The sequence below is a fragment of the Hemiscyllium ocellatum genome, chromosome 24 (genome assembly GCF_020745735.1).
Source record: "Hemiscyllium ocellatum isolate sHemOce1 chromosome 24, sHemOce1.pat.X.cur, whole genome shotgun sequence".
Lineage (NCBI taxonomy): Eukaryota > Metazoa > Chordata > Chondrichthyes > Orectolobiformes > Hemiscylliidae > Hemiscyllium > Hemiscyllium ocellatum.
The window spans coordinates 45,158,731-45,179,014 of NC_083424.1; the positions used below are offsets into that span (position 1 = coordinate 45,158,731).

At 42.6% G+C, this 20,284-nt stretch overlaps 1 protein-coding gene across 2 annotated transcripts in view; it reads left to right on the plus strand.

Moving 5' to 3' along the window:
• msi1b (musashi RNA binding protein 1b) overlaps positions 1-20,284 on the plus strand; it is a 149,102-nt gene that overhangs the window by 47,738 nt on the left and 81,080 nt on the right. For both annotated transcript variants that reach the window (XM_060843742.1, XM_060843743.1), the window contains one exon: positions 1,315-1,407. In XM_060843742.1, the coding sequence (XP_060699725.1) occupies positions 1,315-1,407 (93 nt within the window). The remainder of the gene's footprint in view (positions 1-1,314; positions 1,408-20,284) is intronic.

Consider the following 20,284-nt stretch of genomic DNA (forward strand, 5'->3'; position numbering starts at 1 on the left):
CTTTGGGCAGGGAAAAATGGCTTAAATTCATTGTGAACACTGAGCTAGTGTACGCATATAATTCTCCTGCGATCTGAAGTTAAACAGAGCAAATTGGGCACAAGCCTTTAGGTTGGCCCTCCCATTTGAAAGGGGGCTCTGCGCTTGCCCTCATAAATGTGGAATTTCCATTTAAATAGATTTTCAGTGAAAAGTGTCTATTGATTCATCTCTGTACAGCAAAAGAACAGTTTTCATGTGCTAGTTGATGATTGTGTTAATTTTTGATGTGCTCTTCAGTCTCATGCTGCTTGTTTTTTTTTGTTTAATTTTTAAATGAAAGGGAATTTGCCAGAGCTGTGATCCTCAATCCTCATTTCTCTTGTCCAGTAACCGATGACAGGTCGCAAAATGCATCCGGAGAATGCATAGGTCATGGTAAATACCTCTTGTGTCTCTCCAATGTAGAGTCCCAGAAGGACCTGTGCATTTGGATCACTGGTATTCCCCTTAACTGCTCATAAAGAAAAATCTCAAATATTGTCTTGCTCAAATGTGAGAGTCCTTGTTGTGGGCTTGTACTGGTTATCCTTCAGTATCTTGCTCAGTCATCAATCTTAATGTGTTGGTGTAATTATTTGGTTGCTGGGGTCTTCACAGCAAAGCTACATTGTCTAAGTGAGCATGCCCCATTTTGGCTCCTAACAACAGGAATCTTTGCTAGTTTTGTTCTTTGATTCCCCCATCTTTACCCCAGTCATTGAGATTCCAAAGAGCTTTCTGACATGTGGCATCTGCAAACTTACTGTGCTTCCTATGTTCACATCCAAATCATTTGTATGCTTATTTTAGTTCTAAGCCGAGAGTGTGATTTATTTCATAGGATTGAATGTGATGTAATGGACAGTGTATTACTGTCTTGCTGCACTATTTGAGGTGATGCTTTTAGGATGGGATTTTAAACAGACTTTTTTTGCACCCTTGGGTTGAAGAGGAGCTATTCCTGGTCAATATTTATCCTTCAACTGAGATTATGACTGAACCCGGCTGGCCCATTGTGTTTGTGGGTCTCTGTGGTGCAATTAGTGACCAAATTTCTAAAGTATGTACTTCACTGTAAAATGGTTTGAGACATGTTATGTTTTTGAAATGCGGTGTGTGTGCTCCTGTATTGGTAGAAAGACCAGGATGGCTGCTGACAAGAGAACTTTGTTTACTGTGTTGTTGGTCTGTCTTTGTGTTGGGTGCGCTGGGCTTGTTTGTTTTGGGGCTATTTTGAGACATACTGGAGAGAAGCTTGGCCTCTTTAACCGGAACCCATTCCCTTTTTGATAGATGGTGACCAGAACAAAGAAGATCTTTGTGGGCGGATTATCTGTAAATACCACAGTGGAGGATGTCAAGCAGTATTTTGACCAGTTTGGAAAGGTGAGTGAAACGCGAGCCTCACTGCATCTTGCATTCATTATGTTTCTGTTCACATCCGTCCTCGAATCTGGGTCATGCCGTTTTTTCTTGCTGCAGATTTTTCCAGGTTAAGCCTGAAGTTTCTCTGGCAGTGGGCCCCCCTCTTCCCCACCCCCAGAATAAGGTGAGAAGAAAGGGTCTTGGTGCTTGTCGTTTTAGTGTTGTGTACTGAGCAGCTGCATTCAGAGCCGCTGCTGCTGTGACTTCCTCCTCCTCCTCCCCCACCCCCATTTCCAACACCCAGCCCCCCCCCCCCCCCCCCCCCCCCCCAGCCAACTCCACACTGCACCCTCCCCAACACATATATACACACAGGCGCACACACACACAACCCATCATGCCCAACCTTCCCTGTTGATGCCACGGTCACCATGGTGACAAGACGAGAGGAGCAGTCATAGACAGGTTCTTTTGTTCGGGACTCAATTCAGCACTGGCACGCAAAGCCGGTCAGAAGTGACAGGAGAATAGGCGAACTCTCCTGTGCGCTCTCCAGGGGAATGCTAAAGCAATGGGCATGAGGAGAATTGCTGCCACTCAGACTTAACCTTCAACTGTCTGAGATGACTGTCCACCCCTCCGCCGCCGTCCAGCCCCGATTGGTCAGCTACCCCACGGTTTACTAATCTTCTCTGTTTCCATGGAGCCTCGGACGGCTTTAGGATACAAATTAGGAGCTGTGAACAGTAGCCTGTTGGCCAATGGGAATGTGGGATCATGAGAATTAACAATGGATTGCTCGGCTCTTTTGTGCCGCTCAGAGAACTAACAAAAGAAATTGTAAATCCTTTTGTCAGATTGAAGTCTCCAGGCTCCCTTTCTTCCGAGGCCCCGCTGAAGATCAACACTGACACTTATTTGAGAGAGGTTTATAAAGCATAACCAAAGTCAGTTACACTTGGCCAATAATTGGAACATGCACTACTTGAAAATCCAGTTTCTTCTCATCAATTATGTTGCACCTAAATTTGAATTTGGCTCGACCCTTCTAATTTTCCCAGATTTTTATAACTGAAGTTTAAACAGCTATCCCTCTGTTCTGTAACCACCCCTCTTGCACCAACAAAAGTGCCTTTTGAATGTGTCTGTGGGTAATAGGAGTTGCTGAAAGTGCGATTGGAAGTCAGGTTCTGTGGGTAGGAGAGGGCAGATTTTGACAGAGGGCAGAGGAGGTGCAACATTCTGACTCATGGAGAATGTTTGAGAGGGAAGGGGCCAAATCTTTGACCGACTATTTATTAAGGGCGGTACATAGAACAAAAGGTGATCCAGTGTTTGAGGCATGTGGGACTGGAAGAGTTTATCTAGGTTGAGTGCAACAAAATGCTTTGAGTTTGAAGACTTTACTAGTTTGCTTGGGCACAATTTGGAAAGCTTGGATTTATGGGTTAGTGAGATGGAATTGTCCTTTTTCTGTGTGAAGTGTGCTGGTAATTTAGTAAATCACAGTGGACTCTGTGACTTATGTTACCCTCCTATACCCATCCTCAGTACTTGTAGATAAGATGCTTCAAGGACTGGGTAACTCAGTAGGTACTAGAGAGTTCTGAAGAAGCACAAGGTCTAACGGGTAAACAGGGCGCTAGTGGGCAGCTTGTTACATCCTGATTAGTAAATGTGGCTCTGTGTCATTTCCGTTTCAGATTTGACATGGGACTTTTGAGATGGGCCTCTATGCACTGGATAGCTTCTGAATTTTAATGTCTTGCTATGTCTGTTTAAAGGGCAGGCAATTATAGCCAGCGCATTAGGCACTCGAGCTCCCCATTCTGTGTCTCTCTCTACTTGGGTGTTCCATATTCCTGCTGTCTTGCTCCTTCTGGGTCTCTGGTGGGGTGCTGTGAATGTTGGTGTGTCCTATCCATTCAGTTCTGCACTCTAACCTTGTACTGATCTCCAATCACCAAGGGAGCTAAAACCAGTCACAGACAATGAGGAATAACTGCTCAGCCTTGCCTAACTCCTAACTCTAGTCTATGAAACTCAGATTTTGCAGCCAGCAGCAAGGCCATATTGAGTATGAGAGCTTCTCCAGTAATAGTTACTACATTTAACCTCCAGGCTGAGGGAAGTTACCCAGTTTTGCTGCTACCTGGTCACTGCCAAGCAGCTAGTGCAGGTCTGACATTTTCCAAGGATAGGGTAGGTTTCAGCCCCAGTCACCTTGACCAAATGGCCAATTCATTCCATCCAGGAGGGGAGGGGGTAAAATAACCAGCGGCTCCTGTGCAGTTGTTGCTCCTGTTTAGGCTGCTGTGGAATCCACTCCCCTTCCCTCCTCTAACATTCCTGGTGGCTTCCACAGTAACCGGAGCAAGAGGCAGCTTCGAAAACTGTCTCTGATAGAATGACCATGTAGGTGAGGTAGTGAAGGACCATAATATCTTAGTTATAGAAACCATTTACTTTTTAGTCTATAGTCTTGTGAGCCTTAAGTTTTAGTTTCATATTCTCTGGAAGAAACTTTAGTCCTAGTTTTAGTCTAGTAATTTTCTTCACAGACTCTAGTGATGTTAGTTTTAGTTTTGGCTAGAATTTCACTCAAAATGTTATTTGCTGCTTTCCTTATTCTCGTTCTAGTCTTTTCAGGAGTGTTTTTAAAATTGTTGTTTCCAAAAAAATTTCTTTTACTTCTCACACAACGAACAAGAAATGCTGAGAGATAATCAAACTGCGGTTTGAATGAGAGCTAAAGGGAAGATTCCCGCTGTTTGTAGCAAAATCGTAAGTGTGTTCTTTATGCCTGTGTTTACAATTTCATTAGATGTAGTGATTGTCAGAAAATGGTTTGTCCATTCTTTGTGTTAAAACATTTATTCCTCAGGTTAGGAGGTTGACTATTTGAGTCCCAGATAGAAATTTGAAATCCTTTTAATCTTAACCTTTAGTTTTAAGTTTCATGGGAAATGTACTTTCCAGTTGATTTTAATTGCTGACTGTTTTATTTACTTGGCCTGTTGAAGATCTGGTGAGGAGTCTGTCTCAGTGATGAGAGAGGTGCCAAGAGTATGACAGGGCATTTTGGAGAGGGACAGTGCCATGGGATGGTTTTATAGCAGGACTGAAAAACGGGGTGGGGGCAGGGAGCAAATTACTCCAATTTTTCTTTTAAAGCCTTGGGAAAAACCGCATGATCTATTTGGCACATTTCAGACATGAAAGTTTGTAATCAAGTGTTTGAGGACTGGATATTTTTGAAATGATTTCTGTTCCTTTGCCTTGGCTCTTTTTGCTCTTTAGCGCTGTGAATACAATTTGTGAGGGGGCTCATCTATAGTCGATGTCTGCAATACTCTGCTTCAATTCGTTTCTGTCTCCCTCCTGTCCAAGGCTTATTCCAAACAAATTTGCAACACCCCACCTCATATGGTATCCTATTGAATGGCAAATGAGGGTGTTTGGGAAGAGAGCAAACATACTAATTCTCAGAATTATAGGTTGTGATTTAGAAAGCACGATGGAGTTGCATTAGAAGATAAGTCATAGCATCTGCTGCTGTTCTCAGTTGCTTTCCTGTGGAAATTTATTTTTACTGAAAAGAAATGCAAGTTCTGAAATCAGCGGTCTGATTCCTGCTAACGATAATTCTGTGGTTTAAATCTAATATTTTGGGTTTTTCTAACTTCCCTGCTTTTGTGTTACATGTCAGCCCTAGACACCACTCATTCATAAAATCAGTTGAATGTTTTTTGGTATAGAATTATTCTAAAGATTTTACTTTTTGCTTACTGGTCAAGTGACGCTGTTGTGAATTACTGTGTAACATCTGGTAACCTATTCCAGGAAAGCAGTTATACTTCGAGGGTTAGTGGAGGGGAGCAGGTGTTGGTCTTTGTGGTCCTCCTGTCATCAGTTGCACTTAGTGGGTGTAATTTGAACTGCATGGAAACAGAGATATCGTAAATCCATTGAATTATGGACCAAAAAAATTAAAAGGCATGATCATTCAAAAATGGATGCTAGGTCACAAAGAGGCATTCAAAGGTATGCCAAAATTTTGATCGAAGACATAGATTTCAAGAAAAGTAGTGAAGTATGACAGGGGACAGACAGGATTGAGAAGAGGATTCTTGAACCTAGTTAGTTGAAGTTGAAAGTTAGGTGGAGGATACAACTGGAGCCAATATTTACACTTTTAAAATCTTTGATTTACAGAGTTGCACATTATCTTAACCCAGCAGACACATTTTCAGTTTGTTTCTGTTATTAGGGGCACAACAAGTCACTAGCTCCCATCCATTACAGTGGCAACAAAACAAAAGGAAGACATGACAGCTAATGATTACTGAAGGGCAGGGTTGGTGAATAAGAGACCAGAGTGAGAAATGAGAGTAATGGACGAGCTATATGTCTAAATGAGGTTGCAGATTCATGGGTAGGAAAGGCATTGAGAGTACTGGGGTTCAAACCATGTCACAAAGTATCAGGAATGGTTGGTAGCAGAGGTTTTGATAAGTTGAAGTGTACAGAGAATGGGTGCCTGGTCAGGGTATAGAAGCAAACTTTAGTGGGTGATAGGTGATAGGATTTAAGTGCATACATATATGGAGCATACAAGATCAGTGGATTCATCATTGTGTAGCCTGATCCAACATAAAACAATGCACTGAGAGTTCAGGATTTGGGTTGTAGAGTTTGTGGCAGGGTTAGAGTTTGCCTTTCAGCTCCTCAACGTCTAATTGGGCTCACAATGTTTAATGCTGAACAGAGGGAGAAACTGGCACCTGGAAGTGACCTTCATGTAAGGAAATAACAAATGATGGAAATAATAATTACTGGAGTGAATTAAAGATAACTGGTGAGGAGAGGAATGCAGGAGAAAATCATGAACAAATGTTCAAGCGATTTTTGGGGTTGAGGTGGGGTGGGGAGTGAAGAAATCAGTCAAATGTACAATGTTTGTTTCAAGTTGAGAACTTACTAGCTGCTGAACAAAAACAATGGGCAAATAAAGTAGTTTAGTTCCACGTGAAGAAACTGTCTACCAATTAAGAGTTTGGTGGGAGTTGTTGCGATTTAGAGTGGTTTGGGTTGGTTGGGGGAGGGGTGCGCCGTGGATGGGGGGCACAATAGTGCTGGGGGCTTGGTGTGAAGCATAACAATAGTGAATGTACTTGAAAGGTAGTTGGTGTTGAAGTGACTTGGCATGTTGGACCCTACATCAATGTATTTTCATTGTTCATCTCCAATAAAACATTAGAGGGACTGCATTCCCTGCTCTATCCAAGTGTCTGTGTCGCTGTGTGCAGTTGCTGCTTAATTTATTCCCTGCTGCTTCTCTTACTCTGTGGAATACTCAACTTTCCACAGCTAGATTATGTTTTTGGTTTCTCCACACTAATAACAGCAAAGCAGTTTGTATTGGAAAGAAAAACACTTACAGGGCTGACTTTCTCAGCTCAGTGCCTTTTCGGTGAGTTTTAGTTCTAGACAAATTTCATTAAGCTCGACTTTCTCCCCCTGTCTTTGGTAAGAGCTCATTTTTTCCATTGAATCTCCATTTTGAGCTCAAGTTTTGTGACTTTCATATTTTGGGTGGACCCTTGCTTTGTTTTTATACACAGAACTTTGCCTCCAAATGTTTAGAATTTTCTTGTGGTTCTTCCTTCATTTGTCATTGAGGTCTCTTCCTGCATTGTGTACCCAGAGTCTCCCTTCGCTTGACGCAGCAACATTTTTAACGCGAAAACTCAGATTGACAGGAAAGGAAGCAAATGCTTTATTTTAAAGCACAATGTGCAACGCGACTGGCTTGCTAGCTTTGAAAATATTCTTTCTCCTACCCAACCTCCAGATTTGGGTCACCTTGAATTTCTTGTTCTGTCTGCGTGGAGAACTTTGTGAAATTGTCTCTGTTACTTTGACCTTCTGCTCCTCAACATCTGAGCCATTGGGCTTGGAAGTAATGAGGTCAGGAGTTTGCTGCATTATAAGATTTCATTCTGTGCTGCTGCTTGAAATGGTCCTCCGTAAGAAATGTGAGCGAAACTTTTTTTTTATCCTGAGAATGAATGTACAACTTGCTTCCACAATAAACAGTTTGGCGAAATAGTATTGGTGTATTTAAAGGGGAAGCTTGGTGAACGTAGGAGAAATAAAGTACTTTTGTGATATGTTGAACGTAATAAAATAATGCAGCAAAGAGGCTTGTGTGGAACGTGAACACTAGGTTAGACCAATTGGGCCAAAGGCCTGTTTTTGTGCTGTAAAGTTGGTAAACTGGATAATGCGGGCCTCTTATTTAATTACATCTCTTTCTTTCCCCCCCCCCGCCCCCACATTTTACTTTTAACTGAGAAATGCTCAGTCTTAAAGGTTCCAGTTTTTATTCTAGTGATATTTGCGTTGAAAGATCATTTTTGAGGAGATTTTAATTAAAGGCTCTTGGGGGGTTCAAGTGGAGCTGATGTTGCATCCGAGTCTGGCAATCTGGAGTTTGTGGCATCATTGCACCACGTCAGTTGCTCACTCTCCCCGCACACAAGAGCCTCTTGTGACTGTCTCATTCAAAACCCCCTGCGCTTGGGTCTCACGGGTGGGGGAGGGATGGCTGAGCAGGACAAAGTTTTCCTTTGCAGAACGCTGCTGTTGACTAACATCCCTGAACAAACTCAGACTGGATTTCTGAGTGGAGAGGAGACTGGGGTGGGGTGGGGTTGGGGGGGGGGGGGAGGGGAAGTTGGCTGTTGGGGGTGAGGGGGAACGGGGAAGCCAACACAGGGACATTGTACACCAACCTGAAACACACACAATCAGTACTGTTTGAATAAGGTGTCTGAAAAGCAGGAACGGTTGGCATGGGGGAGGGGGAATGAGAGTGAGCACATGCTACATGCTGTATAAGAAGGCGAGATTGAAATTTTAGTACGCTGGACTTCACTTGATTGAATTCTTAATGAGCATTTCAGTTGTCGATATAAATTCCTTCTTCACATCACATTCTATTCATCAAAGTTCACTGAATAGTTCAGTTGTAGGATCCTTTTTAAAAAAAAATGTGTAAGGATGCTTGTGATTATATATACGCAGTGCATCCAGGATTATTTTTGGAGAGTGGCCGGTGATGGCTTGCTCTGTTTCATGATGCTGCTGAGATATGGAACACTTACAAGTGTTTAAAAATAAAACCTGATTTGAAGTTGCTGTGACGTTAGGTAGCTGCTTAGCTAGGACTGAGTGAGCTCCAAGGCTAGATCAGATAGTCAGCATTGCCATACATTGTTTGTGAAATAATTCTGTTGTTTGAGTTTCTCATAAATTAAAACATTGTAGTTTGGATCTTGGTTCCCAGAGCAATTAGGCCAAACTATTGAGTGTCCCATTTAGAGTCATAGAGATGTACAGTACCCTTTGGTTCAACTCATCCATGCTGACTAGATATCCTAATTTAATTTAGTCCCATTTGCCAACATTTGGCCTATATCCCTACAAACCCTTCCTATTCATTTAACCATCTAGATGGATTTTAATTGTAATTGTATCAGCCTCTACCACTTCCTCTGGCAGCTCATTCCATACATGTATCACCCTCTGTGTGAAAAAGTTGCTCCTTAAGTCCCTTTTAAATCTTTTCCCCTCTCACCTTAAACCTATGCCCTCTAGTTTTGAACTCCCCTATCTTGGGGAAAAGGCCTTGTCTATTTCTCCTATCCACGCCCCTCATGTTTTTACAAACCTCTATAAGGTCATCCCTCAGCCTCCAACACTCCAGGGAAAATAGCCCCAGTCTATTCAGCCTCTCCCTATAGCTCAAACCCTCCAACCCTTGTAAATCTTTTCTGAACCCTTTCAAGTTTAACAACATATTTCCTATAGCAGGGAGACCAGAATGGAATGCAGTATTCCAGAAGTGACCTCATCAACGTCCTGCACAGCTACAATATGCCCCCTCAACTCCTATACTCAATGCACTCACAATAAGGGCAAGTATATCAAACACCTCCTTCACTAAACTGTATACCTGCGACTCCACTTTCAAGGAACTGTGAACCTGCACTCCACGGTCTATTTGTTCGGCAGCACTCTCTAGGACCTTACCATCAAGTGTGTAAGTTCTGCCCTGATTTGTCCTACCAAAATGTAGGCTATAACGTTTATCTGGATTAAACTCAATCTGCAACTCTTTGGCCCATCTGATTAAAGTCCCGTTGTACTTTGAGGTAACCTTTGTCTACTACACCACCAATTTTGGTGTCATTTGCAAATTTACTATCCATACCTTCTATATTTACATCCAAATAATTTATATAAATGACAAAAAGGAGTGGACCCAGCACTGATTGTCATATATTGGTCACAGGCCTCCAGTCACAAAAGGGAACTTCAATAACCACCCTCTGTCTCCTACCTTCGAGCTAATTTTGTATCCAAATGGCTAGTTCTCCCTGTATGGGTACGACAGAAGAGAGATCCCATTTTGTTTAAAGCAGGAGGGGTTGCTTGTGAAGAGACCTATTTGGAGGAAGAAATTGCTTACAGCACTTTAGTTGGAGAGGGAGGTATTTGCAGAGACCTAACTGAGAGTCTGGTGGCTGTGAGCTTGTTATACAGGCCCAGTTGTGGGGGAGAGTATGGTGAATGATGAGGTTGTACCGGCCCAATTCAGGGTGGGAGGTCTACGAGTTGGATGTAGAGGATTAGTTTGCCACAAGATAATTTTTCTATCTTCCATTTCCATCTCTTCTGAAGTGAGGAATCTCCAGATGCATTGAATTTCAAGAGTCATGCAAAATGAGGGTTTACCAGTTAGCAGCTCAGTCTGTATGGCACCGATTTTCATTTCCACAAAAATATGGGTAGTTACTTGCCATTGGACAATTCATGTTTGAAGTAGAACACCAATTTTGGGCTTGAAATACCATTCTCCAGGTGCAGCAACAGCACCACGCCCACTATATATATAAAACACCATAATTAATTAGTTCAGCCTGAATCTCAGATCATGTTATCGGTGTTCTGGAGAGCAGGGAAGTGGAGTTAAGGCTGAGATGAAATGAATCATGGTCATATTAAATGGTGGAACAGGCTTGAGGGGCTGAATTGCTTATTCCTACTTCTTTTCTGCAAAAGCTTCCTGCTTTGTACATCTCTTTGGGATTTTCACACCTTTCTTTATTGGGGCAGCCTGGTGGCTCAGTGGTTAGCACTGCTGCCTCTCAGCACCAGGGACCCAGGTTTGAGTCCATCCTCGGGCGACTATCTGTGTGGAGTTTACATATTCTCCCCGTGTCTGCGTGGGTTTCCTCCGGTTGCTTAGGTTTCCTCCCACAGTCCAAACATGGCAGGTTAGGTGGATTGGCCAGGCTAAATTGTCCTGTAGGGATGTGCAGGCTGGATGAATTACCCATAGGAAATGCAGGGTTACGGAGAGATGGGTCTGAGTGGGAGGGTTGGTATTGACTCGATGGGCCAAATGGCCTGCTTCCACACTGTAGGGATTCTGATTCTGTGCTTATTGAAGGAATAGCAAATAATTCTTGTCTGTGCAACATAGAGGCACGATAATCTTCAATATCCCCTGGTAATCACCAATTGAGTCATGTTCTAAAACCAAATATTGTGATTAGATGTGAATACAGGTGTTTCTGGGATAATGCATTTTGAGAGTGTGATTGGCTATAGCAACATTGATGAATTAAGGAACAGTATTTTCGAGAGCACTTACCTCTGTCGACAATAGTGCGATTCCAGCAGGGATCGGTTCTTGTGCTTTATTCAATGCATGTGTGACATCAGCACTGGTCTTTGTGTCATTCTGCGCATGCACTGATGTCAGCTGCCAACAGAGCAGCTCTCTGAAGTACTATACAGAGCGCAGCTTTCTTAGATTTTTTGAAATGCACTGTTAAACTTACTTTTTGTTAATAAATAGATTTCAATCTTCATTTCAGACTGTGCTGTACTTTGCTTCAGATGGTGGGTGACTTTTCAGCGATCTTGAGCGGTATTTTTTTGTGGGTCTGCCCCAACCTCCCTTTTCCCATTCAGGAGTAATTTTACAACCTCCCACCCCACCCCACGCCAAAACACGTCATTCAATTCGTTGAGGAATCCAGTGGTTCCCTCATGTTAAAGTTGCCTTTTGTTAAATGGTGTAGAAAGCTTTTCTCCCCTGATTGATCCCTTTTAAAGGATGGTTGGCATTGGATGCATTAAAGGCAGAGCCATTACCAAGTAGCACTTTCACAACCATCTGTGGTGCATAGGTTAGTGCTTTTTTTTCGTACTTCTATCCATCGAAGCAAAGTTTCAAACTCTAAATAAAACCAGCACTTGGAGGGAAGAGTACAAAATGTGAGATACTTTGACCTTTTGAGCACCATTGTGCTTTTATGTAGGTAGCAAGGGTACATTTTCAAGTGATCTTGAGGGACTTTGTCCCAAATGTCTACTGTCTGTCATTCGGTCTGTGACTATTGATTTGTACCAGCTGGAGTATCTCATTGACAGGGCCAATCAATACAATATAGGATGAATTTTGTTCTGATTACAAGAACAGTCCATAGTAAATATTAATGTCTTGATTATACGTATTGATTTTTTTTTTGAAAGAATGTCATTAGTATAACATCCATGAAGTTGGGACAGTTATGTATCACATTCCCAGCATCTGTTGCAGTGATACCATAGGATTAACTGGACTGGGAATATGGCCAGTGTACATCATAGGATTAGTGATAGACCAGGCTGCATGCCTGGTGAAGCTATAGTAGACATGATAAGGACTATAATTACTGAAGTAATTTTCTAATCTGTTATTTAACCGTCAGCTTGGATAGGATGGGTTCTTCTTTCTTTAGTGCAGCCTGAATAAGATGACATTGGATTGGTTGACCATAACCCAAGTTCGTTGCTGTGGCAAAAATACAGGGAGAGCCAAGGTAGCTGTTTCTGCTCTCTGATGGTAAAAATGCAGTGTCCTAATAGAAATCAGTTGGGGGAAAGAAAAACGAAGACTGCCACTTAGATGAGAATATGAGCAAACGTATTTTACATTTCAGTTTTACTTTACAACTTTCAAACATTTTTCATCTTAATTTGTCTAATATCACCAAGTGGGTTGGGTGTTGGTCAGGTCTCAGTGGCCGAGTACAATAGAGTTTAAGATTATCTTCAAAAATGTTCTTTTGGCAGCAAGATTGCTCACTGTAGTGACATAAGACATCACTGACTTTGGTGATTTACTGCTTTCATGTTACAATCCCAAATCAAAACTCTGGGTATAAACTGGCTAAATGCTCACTGACTCAAAATTAAAATGTGTTTAGTCTCTGCTCCGTATCTCCTGAAGCTTTTATTTCAGTCTGACACAGATTAATTTTTATGGTGCCCTTCTAGACCTGATGACATCTCAAAAGAACTTTACAGCCAAGGTGGTGTTTTTGTGGTATGATTGCTGTAGGAGTACAGCAAACTCTAGCAGAGCTGCAATTTGAGATGATAATGCTTTTGGTGATGTTTAAAATCTGATTGAAGATTTGTAGCTCGGGTATCCGTTGTTGTGGTTCTGCTCGCCAAGCTGGAAGTTTTTGCTGCAAACGTTTCGTTCCCTGGCTAGGGAACATCATCAGTGCGGTGGGAGCCTCGTGTGAAGCGCTGCTTTGATGTTTCTTCCGGTATTTATATTGGTTTGTTCTTGCCGCTTCCGGGTGTCAGTTTCAGCTGCAGTGATTTGTATCTGGGGTCCAGGTCGATGTGTCTGTTGATGGATGTTCTTGCCGTTTCCGGGTGTCAGTTTCAGCTGTAGTGGTTTGTATATGGTGTCCAGGTCAATGTGTCTATTGATGGAGTTTGGGGATGAATGCCATGCTTCTAGGAATTCTCTGGCTGTTCTCTGTCTGGCTTGTCCTATGATAGTGGTGTTTTCCCAGTCAAATTCATGTTGCTGGTTGTCTGAGTGTATGGCTACTAGAGATAGCTGGTCGTGTCGTTTTGTGGCTAGCTGATGTTCGTGGATGCGGATTGTTAGCTGTCTTCCTGTTTGTCCTATATAGTGTTTTGTGCAGTCCTTGCATGGTATTTTGTAAACTACGTTAGTTTGGCTCATGCTGGGTATTGGGTCCTTTGTTCTAGTGAGTTGTTGTCTGAGCGTGGATGTTGGCTTGTGTGCTGTTATGAGTCCTAAGGGTCGCAGTAGTCTGGCTGTCAGTTCTGAGACACTCCTGACGTATGGTAGAGTGGCTAGTCCTTTTGGTTGTGGCATGTCCTCGTTCCGTGGTCTATCACCAGATGCCTAAGAGATAGACCACGGAACGAGGACATGCCACAACCAAAAGGACTAGCCACTCTACCATACGTCAGGAGTGTCTCAGAACTGACAGCCAGACTACTGCGACCCTTAGGACTCATAACAGCACACAAGCCAACATCCACGCTCAGACAACAACTCACTAGAACAAAGGACCCAATACCCAGCATGAGCCAAACTAACGTAGTTTACAAAATACCATGCAAGGACTGCACAAAACACTATATAGGACAAACAGGAAGACAGCTAACAATCCGCATCCACGAACATCAGCTAGCCACAAAACGACACGACCAGCTATCTCTAGTAGCCATACACTCAGACAACCAGCAACATGAATTTGACTGGGAAAACACCACTATCATAGGACAAGCCAGACAGAGAACAGCCAGAGAATTCCTAGAAGCATGGCATTCATCCCCAAACTCCATCAATAGACACATTGACCTGGACACCATATACAAACCACTACAGCTGAAACTGACACCCGGAAACGGCAAGAACATCCATCAACAGACACATCGACCTGGACCCCAGATACAAATCACTGCAGCTGAAACTGACACCCGGAAGCGGCAAGAACAAACCAATATAAATACCGGAAGAAACATCAAAGCAGCGCTTCACACGAGGCTCCCACCGCACTGATGATGTTCCCTAGCCAGGGAACGAAACGTTTGCAGCAAAAACTTCCAGCTCGGCGAGCAGAACCATAACATTTTGGTGATGTTGTTTGAAGGAAAAGACTGGTTGTTAAGTGTGATTCTTGGCATGATCGCTTTCTGGTTTAATTGTATAGGATGCAGTGCTGAGCCAGGTGGTTCCATAACCCAATGTCCTGTCTGATTCTTTTGTTCTCTCTTACCGATTTACCACTTATAATGACACTGGCGATGGCACGACTTGAGGTTGAGATTAGTTTGACTGGGCCTGTGTTCACCAGCAAGTTTGAAAGGAAGAGAGGATATCTGATTGAAATGAATTCTAAGAGCGTGACAGACTAGATGCAGGGAGGATGATTTGGGGAGCCTAAAACCAGAGGTCACAGTGTCGGGATATGATAAATTCTTCACTGAAAGGGTAGTGAACCTATGGAATTCTCTACCACAAAGCTGTGGAGGTCATGCCACTGCATATATTCACAAATAAGATTGATACATTTTCAGCTATTAAGGCATCAAAAGTATAGGGAGGAAGTGGAAGTCTGGCATTGAGATAAAGGAGCAACTATGACCATATTGAATGTTGGAGCAGGTCCGAATGGCTTACTGCTACTGAGTTTCTATGTGACTCAGTCCAGCTGAAACCAAGTGAGCTAGCAATGATCAAAGCTGAATCTTTGTGCTACCTGTCCACCCATGTGCACATAACCATCTTCTGGAGCTACAGCTACTTAGCTATTTGAAACATATGGAAGAGGGTGAATTCGGTATCGCTGGCGGCATATTATTTATTAAAATGTGTAACATTTCCGCATTTTAACAGTGACTTTGCTTTGAAAGTTCTTTATCGGGGTAAAGTGTTTCAGGACATTGAGATTGTGACATATATTATCTAAATGCAAATATTTTTATATGACCCTACAAACATAGTTGTATTGTGTCTCAAATTGGATCCCTCCGTGTTTTAGGTAATGTGGTTGTCTGTCATCCTGGGAAACCAGTGAAGCACTGGAATGCTTCCACTATCAGGAAATGAGGTGGAGGCAAGTTAAATTGAGGCATTCAAGAAAGCTTCAAATTGTTTCTGTTCAAATATAGTGCAGGGTTATGGAAAAGAGGCAGGAGAATGGCACTAAAGCTCGTGTAGACATCCTCCGTTGAATGAAGCATCAGCTTGCGTGGTGAGATTGAGGCATCAGATATGCAGGACAGTTTTGCCCACTATTGTGTATCCATCACGCGGAGTAACCATAGGTCAACTTGCTGATAAACACAAAACAAAACATGGACAGATATTGCTGCTGCTGTTTCTCAGTGGAACTGAGCTGGGCCTTTTGCTGAATAGCCCGGGATGAGCATCAGGCCAGGTATTCAACACTGGAAGCCATCACGGCTGAACTTGATTCTTCGCTGGCCCAAATACCCACCCAGACAAACCACCCAATTAAGAGGAAAATTCAGCAGTTTAGTTTGTTGGAGGGACAACTGCCCAGAGCTAGCAATGCTGCTTGTTTTGAATTCTAAGTTTAGAAAGAGCCCTAGGGTCAGCTGATTCTGATTTTTTGATAACGTAAATATTATTGTGTTTTACCTCTTAGTGTGATTAAGCAGTAGTATGATGATAGTTAAAAGATGGTTTCCACACCTGTTCCCATAGCTAGTTTTCTAAGTCCACTGTTATTTACTAATAAGATTGCAGTGAGCAGTGTGTGACAACTACAGGCTGTTTGTTTATTAAAATCCCCACCTCAGGTACACACCGTGGGCCATTATTCTACAGCTGCTCCCGATACCTTGCGCTTTCTAGACCATGGGCTCTGACGGCACAGAGGAAGGCCATTCAGTGCATTGTACATATACTGACTCATTGAAAGAACAATCCAATGACTACAGTTGATCTTTCCTCATAGCTCTGTAAATATTTCCTCTTTTAAGTATTTAAAGGATCATCTATGTGCCAAGAAAACAAGTAGATTTATTACTTCCAACTCCTCTTCAATTTGAACAACACGCATTTACCTTAACACACCCGTTCTTGCTGTCACCTGTTCTTGTATCTGTGCTGCTATGAATGCCTCTTGTGAATGCCTCCTGAGAGAGAAGTTATGGAATGTTTTTGGAAATCCACAGGCCGCATTTATTGCATACCCTTTATCCAATCATTCACTTCTTCAAAAAATAACTTAACTCTGTGGAAGTCTCGCTCACTTTTAGCAAATGCATAATAATTTGGCTCTCCTTCACCTTTTTCTGAATGACTTACATCAGAATAAATTTCCTAGTTTATCCTGCTTTCCCTTCATGAACCTTTTGTTACCATCACTTCCTCAACAGCTGAGCACCCCCCCCCCCCCCCCCCCCCCCCCCCCCACCTTCAGCTGGTTGCGTGTGCATTATTAATGTTTACCAAGCCTATGGTGGTTGTTTTCATAACCTCACACCCTTCCCTGGAGCACAGTGTGATGCAGTGGAACCTAATTAATATTCTAACGTGAATATTTCTTTCTTGATATAGTTGTCTTCTATATCACCTGAATCTTTAGTTACTCCTATATGTTAGCAGTATTTTATGGGCTCCCACAATAGATGTTGTGAGTATTTCTCTCAATGGCAACCTACAGTTTTGAGCAGGAGCACTTGATCCTTACCTGTTGGGATTGTTTGTGGCAGGACCCAAACACTGCCTCTTCTGACTCGATGCAGCCATACAACCAAAAGCTCACTCTTAATCTAAATGGTTTTAGTCCATAGCTACACCTGAGCGTTTTATAATGCAACCATTAGTCTTTGATTAGTAATTCTGTTCTTGGCTGTTTGCACATTGAGGTGAAATCAGATCGATACATGAGGTGTGCTGACTGAATTAATCTGAAGCTCTGCCCTCTTGCTTGGGAGCAGAATCATTGGAACATAAGAAATGGCATGAATCGGCCATTGAGCCCCTCAAAGTTGTTTTACCATTCAATCAGATCGTCGCTGATCTACCTCAGTCATTTTCCTGCACTATCTGTATATCCCAGGGTGTCTTTATTATCTAGAAATCTATTGCTTTCTCTGTCTTGTATATACTCTGAGCATCCAGTGAACTAAAGTCCAGAGATCCACCACCCCCCAGGTGAAGAAATTCATCCCGCCTTGTAAATGGTCTGACTCCAATTCTGAGGCAATAGTCAGCTGTATAGGTCTGGCCATGATATGTTTTGGTTCCACTGATTTCATCAAATATACATATTTAGAATGTATAACTTAGAAATCATTAAGTATGATGCCACAGCTTCATTTAGCTGTGGTGAGTTGGGGGCAGCACAGGCATTCTGTTGTGACCTTTCTGTTGACATTTGAACTCTAATAGAATGAGTACTAACAAACCCTGAGTAGTTTTTTAGAGGAGCAAGTTTAGAAGTTTGTTACATTAGCAGCTTTACCTTCTTATGATATCACCGTAGTCCCAGAGGACTGTGGTGGGGTGGCACTCTCATTAGAGAGAAATGTCTGCTGGTTGTTTACTCTGAGGCTCACCATGGCCTAGCTGAGGGAAGCATTTCAGAAGGAGAATCCTTCATGGTGAGCTATGCCAATGTGGGAATTGGATTCCTACTGTTGGTGTTACTCTGCATCGCAAACTAGCCCCCAAGGTGACTCCATATGGTCACAGAAGAATTTCTCTTTAGCCCTGCTCTGTTTGAGAACTGTTTCCACAAAGATATGTTGCACTTGCCAACATGGTGCAGTATTGAGAATTTTCTGATGTCCTGCAATGTAACTAGTTTTAAAATGGTTGTTGCTTTGCATCTGAAAGAAATGCAGTTCTGTGCTTCCTCTGAGAACTCACCTTGTGCAGATGAAGGGCCCCAGTTCAGTCACTGATCTCACCCTGGATATTGGCAGGAATAGCGTGCATTGCTTCAATTGGCTTTTGAATGCCTCTGGTTAAGAAAGGGCAAATTTATTATGTGCCTCTTGAGTGCAGATAGCCACAATTTGTATTTAATATAATACCTAAGAAAACACCCCAGGGTGAATTGCAATTTTTATCAAACAAATGTTGATCCTGAAGTGAAGATGACTGTGTTGGTTCAGATGACCAAAAGCTTGATTAAAGTCAGACAACACCTCGAAGCTGGTGTGGGTATTAGCAGTAAAAGCATCTACTCCCTCCTCAGTGGCAGCAAGTATACTACCTACAAGATGCACTGCAGAAATTCACAACATCCGAGAACCACTTCTATCTAAAAGGACAATGGCTGCAAATATATGGGAACACCATCACCTTCAAGTTCCCCTCAAGTCACTTACCATCCTGTCTTGGAAATATACTGCTGTTCTTTCACTGTTTCAGGGTCAAAATCCTGGAATTCCCTCCCTAAGGACATCGTGGGTCAACTCACAGCAGGTGGACTATAGCAGTTCAAGAAGACAGCTCGCCATCACCTTCTCAAGGGCAACTGGGGACAGGCAATAAATGCTGGCCAGTCAACGATGCCCACATCTCAAATGAATTTTAAACAAATGTTGGTTCTCCACTCTGTACCATGCATTAGCTGGCTGATATCTACTGCCTGCTTCATAAAGAATGCCTGCAAGGCTGACATGTTGGAGGGCAGCAGTGTCACCTGGCATATTTGGTGGTAGCAGTGTCACTTGGCACATTGAGCTTAAAGCTAGAACTCATCAGTGTGGCAAATCCAATGTGGAATTTGGGACGTATTTCTTTACACCGATTTAAGGCTGTGTAACTCTTCTGTGCAGAGCAGTTAAAATACAGAGCAGAGATCTATTTAGAAAGAGGCGAGTTAAGCACTTACGGGAGAAGGATTACATAGAATATACAGGTTAAAAACAGGTCATTCTTATGTCTGGTTCATATCTGTTTTAATGGTCGATGTGAACGTCCAGCCATCCTACCTCTTCTAACCCTAGAAACTTGTTCTATTCCTTCCTCCCTCATGTGCTATACTATGGTTAGGAATAGGTATGATGAAGTAAGGTGCAATGAGGCTGGTGTGGAACCCAAACACCAGTGTTGACCTGTTTTTGTACAGACAGTTGTGTAATAATGTGGTAGTTCCATTCTCATGTAATAGCAGCACCATTTAAACTAATGGGGCCGGAATTGGGTTATAACCAATACACACTTTAAAGTTTGTGTTGTAGAAATATTGTTCTCAATTTGACAATCTCATCATAGCGTATTCGCATTAAAGAAGCATGAGTTATAGGACAATGACCTATAATGACTGTTACAGGAGAATGACTGACTGTAAATTTTCTTTCGTTCTTTAATTCCCCACCCTAGTTACATCACTGCTTCTGATTGATCACACACTTTACCAACACATGAATGAATCTTCAAATCACTGAGTTGTCAGTTGTGTGTTTTTTTTGGTTCCCACTAACCCAACCATTTGTACAAAGTTGTGCAGTGGTTAGCACTGCTGCCTTAATGCGTCAGGGATCTGGATTCGATTCCAGCCTCTGGTGACTGACTGACAGGCTGTGTGGAGTTTGCACGTTCTCCCGTGTCTATGTGGGTTTCCTCCGGGTGCTCTGGTTTCCTCCCACAATCCAAAGATGTGCAGGTGAGGTGGATTGGCAATGCTAAATTGCCCATAGTGTTCAGGGATGTATAGGTTAGGTGCATTAGTCGGGTAAATGTAGAGTAATAGGATAGGGGAGTGGGTCTGGGTGGGTTACTCTTCAGAGGTTCTGTTGGACCAAATGACCTGTTTCCACACTGGAGGGAATCTATGACTGAACCTGTAAAATGTTTGACCTAGTTTAAGATAACTAGAAGGCATTTATAAATATGTTATATAATGCTGTCAAGGCTCTCCTCGCTGTCCTGCAAACCGGAGCGGTGTGACGACCAACAGCCTGTCTTAGTGATTGTGGCTGAGGCATACAGTGTTGTCCAGAACATTCTTGCTTT